This window comes from Mauremys mutica, chromosome 1, assembly GCF_020497125.1.
Source record: "Mauremys mutica isolate MM-2020 ecotype Southern chromosome 1, ASM2049712v1, whole genome shotgun sequence".
NCBI classification, from domain to species: Eukaryota; Metazoa; Chordata; order Testudines; family Geoemydidae; genus Mauremys; species Mauremys mutica.
The window spans coordinates 146,057,135-146,066,930 of NC_059072.1; the positions used below are offsets into that span (position 1 = coordinate 146,057,135).

At 45.2% G+C, this 9,796-nt stretch overlaps 1 protein-coding gene across 4 annotated transcripts; it reads left to right on the forward strand.

The window, feature by feature from the left end:
- The first annotated feature begins 1,476 nt into the window (after positions 1-1,476).
- On the forward strand, positions 1,477-9,449 carry SYCE3 (synaptonemal complex central element protein 3). 4 transcript variants are annotated; one of them, XM_045017280.1, is made up of 3 exons: positions 1,477-1,495; positions 5,873-5,981; positions 8,639-9,449. In XM_045017280.1, exons 2-3 carry the CDS (start codon positions 5,873-5,875, stop codon positions 8,806-8,808), a joined length of 279 nt encoding a protein of 92 aa, XP_044873215.1. In that variant the 5' UTR covers positions 1,477-1,495; the 3' UTR covers positions 8,809-9,449. The 4 variants fall into 4 exon arrangements, with proteins under 4 accessions (XP_044873215.1, XP_044873223.1, XP_044873196.1 ...); XM_045017288.1 differs by lacking the exon at positions 1,477-1,495 and adding an exon at positions 3,011-3,029; XM_045017261.1 differs by lacking the exon at positions 1,477-1,495 and adding an exon at positions 3,079-3,455 and having other exon boundaries at positions 8,639-9,445.
- The last annotated feature ends 347 nt before the right edge of the window (positions 9,450-9,796 follow it).

Below are 9,796 nucleotides of genomic sequence, written 5' to 3' on the forward strand. Positions count from 1 at the left end.
TGCCACCTAATTTGTACTCATACTGCATTAAACATCTGTGACAAGACCAGAGCAAATATCAGTTTCATAAAAACACACATACACATAAATCCAGCAGCCTTCAGGACATAGGTGTAGGGTTTCTGATTCAAATCCTAGTCCCAGTCTCTTGCTTTCTTGGGTCAAGAGAAGGATGGAGACAGTATCCCAAGATCTGAAGTCCTAACCCTACAAACATTTCTGATATGGGAATAGATTGGTCCAATTCTGTAAGGCAGATGGAAAGACAAACTAGATGTACACCTACTTAATCTCAAATTTTTGGCCTGAGACTTAGCTTTTCGGAGATTTCTTTGCCTAGACCAGGGGTAGGCAACCTATGGCACGTGTGCCGAAGGCAGCACGTGAGCTCATTTTCAGTGACATTCACACTGCCTGGGTCCTGGGGGGGCTCTGCATTTTAATTTAATTTTAAATGAAGCTTCTTAAACATTTTAAAAACCTTATATACAACAGTAGTTTAGTTATATATTATAGACTTATAGAAAGAGACCTTCTAAAAACGTTAAAATGTATTACTGGCACGCAAAACATTAGAGTGAATAAATGAAGACTCGGCACACCACTTCTGAAAGGTTGCCGACCCCTGGCCTAGACAGTGGGTATAATAGGCCTGGGAAGGCTAATCCGTGCCTGCTCTCTGCCTCTTTCCATCCCTGCTCCGCCCCTTCCCAAAGGCCCCACCCACCACTGCCTGGCTGAGTCCCTCCTCTCCTCCACTCCATTCCTTGCTCCTCCCCTGCGAGGCCCACACCACCCCCATCCCTCCTCTCTTCCTCCACCCCGCATTAGGCCCCCCTGCCTGCCACTCACTGCCTCCCTGTGGGTGGTGGGGCCCTTGTGGGAGAAGGAGGTGTGAATTAGAGGAGGGACACAGCGAGCAGCAGGCAGTGGGGACCTTGCTGGGTGGGAAGGGGAAACGTGGCAAGTGGCGGGGGGGGTGTAAATGAGGAGGGGGCCAAGCAGAAATGGAGGAAGGGGCGGGACCTGGGGTGGAGTGTGGGTGGGGTCAAAGGCAGAAGAGGCGGGCCCACAAGCAGAATGGGTGGGACAGTGAGCTAGCCTCTCCCAGGGGACGCTTTGCTCGCGGCCCATGTTTCTTACAGGGCCGCCCAGAGGGGGGGGCAAAGGGGGCAATTTGCCCCGGGCCCCGGGCTCCGCAGGGGCCCCCAAGAGAACAGCGGAGGCTCCCGCCTCCGCCCCTCTCCTGGAGCCTCAGCGCATCAAGCGCCGAGTCTCCGGCCGAGCCCCTGAGCCCCGCCCCGATCCGAGCCGCGTGATGAGGGGGCGGGGCTGGGAGCTCCAACAGGGCCTGAGCCCCGCCCCGCTCAGAGCGGCGTGGGGAGGGGGCGGGGCGGGGCAGCTGCCTCCGCTCGGCGTGGAGCTCCCAGCCCCGCCCCCTCACCACGCGGCTCTGAGTGGGACAGAGCTCAGGCCCCGCCGGAGACACGCTCGGGTAAGAGGCTGAGACCGGGGCCGGGGCCGGGGCCGGGGGGGCGGGAAGCGGGACCCGCCGCCGCCGCCGAAGCGCAGCCCTGTCTTCGGCGGCGGGGGGCCCCTTCTGTTCCGGGACCCGCCGCTGAAGTGCCCCGAAGGCCCGCGGCGGGGAACCCCCCGCCACCAAATTACCACCAAAGACCGGGCTGCGCTTCGGCGGCGGGTCCCGCTTTGGCGGTAATTCGGCGGCGGGGGGCTCCCGCCGCAGGTCTTCGGGGCACTTTGGCGGCGGGTCCCGGAACGGAAGGGCCCCCCACCGCCGAAGACCCCGGGCCCCTGGAATCCTCTGGGCGGCCCTGGTTTCTTAGGTTCTCTGCGTTGCCGGTGGTTTCCAAAATCACAGGACTTTTGGTGCAACCAAAGTTATCAGTGCCCCAAGTTGTGGTGCTGCAGCAGCCTCAGCCATGAAAGTGACATGAACTAAATTGTACAGAGAGTAGAGAGATGTGTCATTTCCAGACAGTATGCAGGGAAAATATGTCTGGATTCATTAAGCCTTTAACCACAGAATTGTCAGAATTCACTTAAAATTAGGGATAGATTAGTCTTTAAAACAATTAAAATTTTTAAATTATTCAGTGTCATTTGTTTTTAAATGGAGCAGAAAACCAGGCATGTGTGTAGAATGGGAGCAAGAAACGGGAAATGTGGTGTCAGAGAAGAGGAACATCTCAGGCTTTTCAGTTTCCCAACTGTTTCCAGTGATAAGTAGGAGGTGAGAGACAACTAAATGGACCAAAGATTTGATCATGTGGTATAGCAAGAGTCAGGACACAAGATTAGCTGGATTAATGGTTTGGTAGATACAGCATAGCAAAAAGCACCAAATAGACTAATGGTTTGATCTGGTACAGCAAAGTCAGACGCCACACTAATGCACCAGTGGCTTGATAGCTTCGTATGGGGCATGAGGAATGACACTGAAGTATATGAAAGGATGGTTTGCTACTGAGATGAGATGGGCCAACGGACTGATATGGTGCAATATGACAGACCAGGGAACGTTTTTATAGCTCCTGAGTCTCTCACTGTAAAAAGCACATGTACAACCCTTCGTGAGGGACTGCTTCCATCTACCTCTTTGAGGGTGGGGGTGCGTCTGGGGTCTTGCCTGTCATATCCTGCTAACTAGATATTAAAGAGAAAAATAAACCTTTAGTTGAAATGAATGTGGCACATGAGTGTCAAGCCAGCGCAAATCCGCTTCCCAGCATTTCCCCTCCCGATCCTGATTTTCATGCCCTCTAAACCGTGAAACGCACATTTTATTATGCGACGGAGCACGTGAGGAGACCGATTTGAGAGAAGAGAAGGTGATGAAAAGGGAATATCAGTTTTTAGTTTCCCGCTGTCGCCCACTTGTTTTATTTTCCTTTTCCGCAGTTGGCGGCAGCAGACACGTGACACGGCAGGAAGCGCGTGGAGTGGGCTGGGGACAGGCGCGCGAGTTGGCACACAGCTGCTTTTCTGGGGCGCGCGGAGAAGCCGCATCGGTCTGAGCGGCGCGCGCTCCGCGAGGGGGAGGGGTGAAGAAGACAGTTGGTTTGGGCGGGAAAGAGGGAGGGTGAGGCGGTCGCGGCCGTTTAAACTGGGGTATAAAACACCTCGCTCGCTGCAGGCGGAGGCGGTCCCGGGGTGCCTGTCCCGGGGCGGAGAAGCGGAGCCAGCCGGGCCGTCACGGGTTTGGGAGCTAGGGACCGGCGGGGGCGGGGAGTCTGTCTTCAGGGGCAGGCACGCGGGCGGCGGGTGTTTAGGATCAATGAGCCAATGCCCGGGGCAGAGCCTGGGGCAAGGGGTTAGCGGGACCCCCCCTGGTGTGGGAGGGGAGGGGGCAGCTCCGCAGAGACACTGCCCTGGAGACAGAGCTGCAGGTGGGGCTCAAGAGCTGCTGGGGGCAGCAGCTGAAGGCGACGCCCAAGGTATTGTCCCTTTTTGGAATGGACTCTGTGCCTCTGTGGACAAATAAAGAATTGTGACCCCTTGTCGCCAAATTGACCTTAAAGACCTGTCCCCTGTTGTGTTGCCCATGTGTGATATGAGATAACCGGGTCTGTGGATGAGGGGAAAGCAGTTGATGTGTTATTCCTTGACTTTAGCAAAGCTTTTGATACGGTCTCCCACAGTATTCTTGCCAGCAAGTTAAAGAAGTATGGGCTGGATGAATGAACTATAAGGTGGATAGATAGCTCATTGGGCTCAGAGGGTAGTGATCAATGGCTCAATGTCTAGTTGGCAGCCGGTGTCGGTCCTGGGGCCAGTTTTGTTCAACATCTTCATTAATGATCTGGAGGATGGCGTGGACTGCACTCTCAGCAAGTTTGCAGATGCCACTAAACTGGGAGGAGTGGTTGATACGCTGGAGTGTAGGGAGAGGATACAGAGGGACCTAGACAAATTGGAGGACTGGGCCAAAAGAAACCTGATGAGGTTCAATAAGGACAAGTGCAGAGTCCTGCACTTAGGACACAAGAATCCCATTCACTGCTACAGACTGGGGACCGAATGGCTGGGCAGCCGTTCTGCGGAAAAGGACCCAGGGGTTACAGTGGACCAGAAGCTGGATATGAGTCAACAATGTGCCCTTGTTGCCAAGAAGGCTAATGGCATTTTGGGCTGTATAAGTAGGGCGTTGGCAGCAGATCGAGGCACGTGATCATTCACCTCTATTTGACATTGGTGAGGTCTCAGCTGGAGTACTGTGTCCAGTTTTGGGCCCCGCACTACAAGAAGGATGTGGGAAAATTGGAAAGAGTCCAGCAGAGGGTAACAAAAATGACTAGGGGGCTGGAGCACATGACTTATGAGGAGAGGCTGAGGGAACTGGGATTGTTTAGTCTGCAGAAGAGGAGAATGAGGGGGGATTTGATAACTGCTTTCAGATCCCTGAAAGGGGGTTCCAAAGAGGATGGATCTAGACTGTTCTCAGTGGTGATAGATGACAGAACAAGGAGTAATGGTCTCATGTTGCAGTGGGGTAGGTTTCAGTTGGATATTAGGAAAAACTTTCACTAGGAAGGTGGTGAAGCACTGGAATAGGAGGTGGTGGAATCTCCTTCCTTAGAGGTGTTTAAGGTCAGGCTTGACAAAGCCCTGGCTGGGATGATTTAGTTGGGGATTGGTCCTGCTTTGAGCAGGGGGTTAGACTAGATGACCTCCTGAGGTCCCTTCCAGCCCTGATATTCTATGATGACTATGTCAGGGGCGCTGTGCTTGAACACCAAGGTCTGGCTCCCTTTGCAGGATTGGGGCCCAATGCTTTACAGCTTCCTGTGTCTTAAAAGCGGTGTAAGATGGTGAACGAATGCAAACAGCACCTCGTATTGTGGAACAAACAAGAGGGTGTGTGTTCTGTTACAAGCAGGGCTTTGAGACAAAGAATATCTCAATATCCAGGCTTCCTTGTGAAATTTGCATGTGGTGGCCTGGCTGCTATAAGCATTGGGGGTCTGGGTTTAGGCTGGAAATCTTACCTTTTCCTTAAAATGCTTTTAAATCTCATGGGGAAAATTGACTTCCTTATTGACAATATTTATTCAAAATAGAAGCTAGAAAAATATGCCCACCAAATGTAACTCAGAAATTACCAGAAAAAAACCCCCACCACCAAAATGCACAGCTCAACATCAGAGCTACATATAATTAGTTCAATATTTTGGACACACCTGCTCCCCTCTAGAACTTTTCACAAAAGTCCCTGGGATCACAATTGGCTAGTACCAACATTTTGAAACCTGATTGCCTGAGGTATCTAAATCTGTATTTCAGCACCTAAACAAGTCTCCTGATTTTCAGGTGTTGAGCTTCTGCTAAGGTCTGTGAATTGTGAAGGCTCAGCATCTCTAAAAATCAGGCTATTTATGTTGGTGCCCAGATAAGGTATATAAGTGTCTAACTTTTGACACTCAAGTTTGGTTTTAGTGTATTGGCGGAGATTTTACATCTTTCAGTGAAGCATCAGGTATTGGCAAGTGCCAAAGCAGGTGGATGAAGAACCAATCCAGGAAAGCAGAAGACTAGAAACGATCTGCTAATGGTCTGATTTAGTATAGTGACCTATAAAGTTCACAAAGAGCATGGGCTTGAACCGGCAGGCTATTGATCTTTGTGTCCAAAACTTCTATTGATCTGAAAGTGAATTGAAAGTGCTAGGCAACACACTAGAGTCAAACAGCATCGTCCAGGCTCTAAATGAATTTAGCAAGTCAATCTAGGATATTTAATTTTACATATCTTATTAGAGATACAACTTAAAATGTTACTTTCCTCTTATTATGAAAAAGTTTTATTTCCTTACTCCCCACTCCTCCTAACTGCCCCACTCTTGCTTTTCTTGTAGATGGCCAAATCTGAACCTCGGGAAAGAAACTATGACAACATGGTAAAAATGCTGGAGGACCTGAACAGGGATTTAGAAAAACTTCTGGAAGAAATGGAGAAACTATCAGGTGTGGCTTTTTTCTGGGGAGGATATAGATTTGCTGCTAGAGGATGAAGGCATTACAGCAGTGCATAGAAATAATAATAGTAAACATGCAAGAGTGGAGGAGAGTAGACTTCATACTTCTCTGTGTAGCAGAAATATAAGAGGAGAAAGATTGAGATCTACTAATCTGTTAATGAGATTGAGTTCTAATGACCACAATGTATTAAACTGAGGGATGTGTCTGGTGGAGAACATCAGTACGTGAAATCCTTAGTTACTACAGACAGTGGTATAAATGTCTGCAGAAAGAGACTGGTCATATTTAATATAATTAGTTATCTGGAAGGCGTTTATGAGCTCAGCTCATAAATGAAATTCAAAGATAATACTGAAGTGAGAGGAGTTGGTAGTGAGAACAGAAAATAATACAAAGGAATTTACAGAGCTTAAAAACATAATTAGAACATAAACATAGATTCAGTTTGGAAAAACGTTGGAAGAACTGGTACCTCCAGGATCAGAGAATGGCAAACATTGATTATCCAACAGGGAAAATAAAAGATGAATTTAATCTCAGTTTTGTATGCATAATGGGAAGGGGTTTAGATAAATCTTTCCACGCATTTTTATGATTTCCTTCTAGATTTCCCTGTAGCCTTCTCTTCAAACAATGCAAGCTGAAGCATCTTAGCCAGTCATCATAGATAAGGTGCTCATCTATGCTTACATTGTCAATTCTGGAAAATGCTAGTAGTTTAAGTGTTAAATTACTTATGCACTAGAAAGGACATAACCAATGAGCAGAGGTTCCACCCAGTCAAGGACCAGACTTAGAGCTGAGCTTGTCTCAGCAGAAAGTCACGCTTTCAACTCATCTTAGATATTCGAAAGTGAAATATGGGGGGATTTCCTCCACCAATATGCCTGTGCATGTGTCTTTATTATAAGGTCAGACGGTTTGTAAATAGAGTCACTTATGCAAATGATGATTTGTTACCACAAGGTTGTTACTGAGCACAGGACTCCATATGCTATTTTGTTAGTTATTGCATAACTTCCCTAAATCACATATATTAATTTTTCAGTGTGCACGGAATATTGATTCTTACCTTCACATCTACAAAAAAGCAAGATCACACATTTCCCCACCCCCAGTCCTCAAACTCCACTGACTACTAGAGCTGGAGAAATACTGCAAAAAATAAAATAAAAAAATCTTTCTGCAAATATTCATTTACATTTATATCAAATTTGCTCATAATATGTTTGTATCCATTGTGCCCATTTTCTTCAGCTATTCCAGTGAATGAATTTATTGAAAGGGATGTTTACAGAATCATAAAATTTTAAGTGGGTTTTAAAGAATATTTGTGGAAAGTGAATTTCAGATTTGTAAACATGAATATCACCACCAGATTCCAAGGTCTTGTCTACAATAGAAGTTTCCTTCAATTTTCTTACTGCTGCAGCACCAGTAGTAGCAAAACTAGGAACATGAGTGTAGAAATGCTGCTAGTGGTTCCAACATTTTAACTCCATAGTATTTTGAGACAGTCTGTATAAAAGTAGTTATAAAGTTTTATTGATATGCTCATGAGCACTGGTGGGTGTGAATTGTTTCTCATTGTAGGACTGCTTGCGAGGTGGTGGGCAGTTTGTACCGATTTACTATGGTATTATTGGTGAATGCTTAACTGATTAGCAGAGGATTCCTAACAGCAGTTTAACAAATTTATTTGGGCATAAGCTTTCGTGGGTAAAAAACTCACTTCTTCAGATGCATAGAGTGAAAATTACAGATGCAGGCATTATTATACTGCATCTGTAATTTTCACTCCATCCATCTAAAGAAGTGGGCTTTTTACTCACAAAAGCTTATGCCCAAATACATTTGTTAGTCTTTAAGGTGCCACCGGACTCCTCGTTGTTTTTGTGGATATAGACTAACACAGCTACCCTTCTGATACTTAACAGTAGTTTGTTAGTGTAGGCTGCCCAGATACTTGGAGCTGTTCACATTGGTTTGATATTGTGGGACTGATTAGGGAAGATGGGGTTGTGCAAACTGATTTGTTACTGCAGGGTTACTTGTGAGCACTGAGCTGAGTGTGCTCTTTGGCTATTATTAGAGCTAGTTAGAATTTTCCAACTGAACTTTTTCTGTCAAAAAATACCAGTTCATCAAAAGCAAAATGTAGAAACTGTCGATTTCAATGGAATTTTGTTTCAAAAGAAAATTTGAAACAGTATTTTGGTAAGGTTGAAACATTATATTTCAGCCTTTTCAGAACAGAATGGTTTGATTTTCCATTTTGAAATGACATTTCATTTCAGTGTTTTAAATTTGATATAATGTAAAATGAAAAAAATCAAAGTTGGAACAAAACATTTTGATTGACTCAAAAATGTTTAATTGTGTTTCATGAGAAATTTCATTTTTTGTTTAGTTTTCACTCTATTTTGTAATGGAAAAAAATCCAAAATTGCAGATTTGTCTGTGAACAGAAAAAATCACTTCCCACCCTGCTCAGTTTATTACATTGTAGGAACACTCAGCCAAGGATTAGAACTGGTACCTATTCATTCCCACTACTGTTCCCATGAATATCAATTATTTCCCTGCCATCTGCCATCCCAACATTGCTGAATTTCTAATATCTGTTGGTTGGGTTGTTGCAGTGCAGGCAACCTGGATGGCATATGATATGGTGGTAATGCGTACCAACCCAGACTTGGCCAACTCCATGAGGCGACTGGAAGATGCATTCCTGAACTGCAAAGAAGAGATGGAAAAGAACTGGCAAGAGATGCTGAAGGAAACTAAAGGCACTGAACAAAAACAGGAATAAACAGTCCTCATATCTGTCGGTGAAATTGCAACAGGAGATCATTTCAGACTCATTTTTTTCCATCATTAAATACCTACAGATGCCTTACAAATGGATTATCTTCTAGTTTATTAAGCATTATTGTTGTGACTATATATACAAATGTGTTCTGCCAAATACATGTATTGTTGAAACAAAAAGTTAACAATGTCTCTGTTTTTATCTATTCTTATCCTATGATTTTAGGCATAGTGTTATAATTATATTAATCATATTATATTTATCATATATACAACTGATCTTTTTTTGATATCTTCCTGGAGGATCCCAATCTGATTTACAAATTGTAGATTTAGAAATCTCTTTGCCCTCTTCTAAAAAGCAGATGCTTCTGCAATGGAACACAGCATTATTTTGCTTTAGCAACTGGCCTTAGGAAGAAAAACAAAGAGCGATTTCTCCAGTTGAAAGAACAGATACAATTCCAGATTGACCTAATATGGTTCAATATGGGTTGCATTATTATGTTCAGACATCCATAGTTATTTCATAGTGTTTCTTTGACTTTTTTAACCTTTTCTATGTATTGTTTCTCAAAATTGTCCCAGAAAGAAAGCTGTTTTAATCCTCTCTCTGTTGTAAAGAAATTGTATGTGTTATTACAATGAGAATTGTATGGTGCTTGATGGCGACTGTGTTGAATTATTTCAATTTTCTTACCATAGTGGAAAATGTTCTGTAAGGTGCAGACTGTGGTGCAGTCTGCACTTGACAATCTGGGGCAGGTCCTCTGGAGCAGAGGAAACCAAATAAGCCATATTCAAAGGCATTGATTTCCTGCTGCAATGGGATTCTGCAGTACAGCGGGTTAAAAAAAAATTATGCCTTTTTCAGTTGTAGTCAACATGTGAGCTAACAGCACCACCTAGTGACCAGCAGCCAACAAGTAAATAAATGCTTTAGCACTGGTGAAAGGCTGCTCTGATAAGGGATTTCATTCTCTTGGACT

Coding starts and splice junctions, on each gene's coding strand:
- SYCE3 (XM_045017280.1), top strand. CDS start 5,873: ATGGCCAAATCTGAACCTCGGGAAAGAAACTATGACAACATGGTAAAA. Junction 5,982..8,638: donor AGAAATGGAGAAACTATCAG/GTGTGGCTTTTT, acceptor GGGTTGTTGCAG/TGCAGGCAACCTGGATGGCA.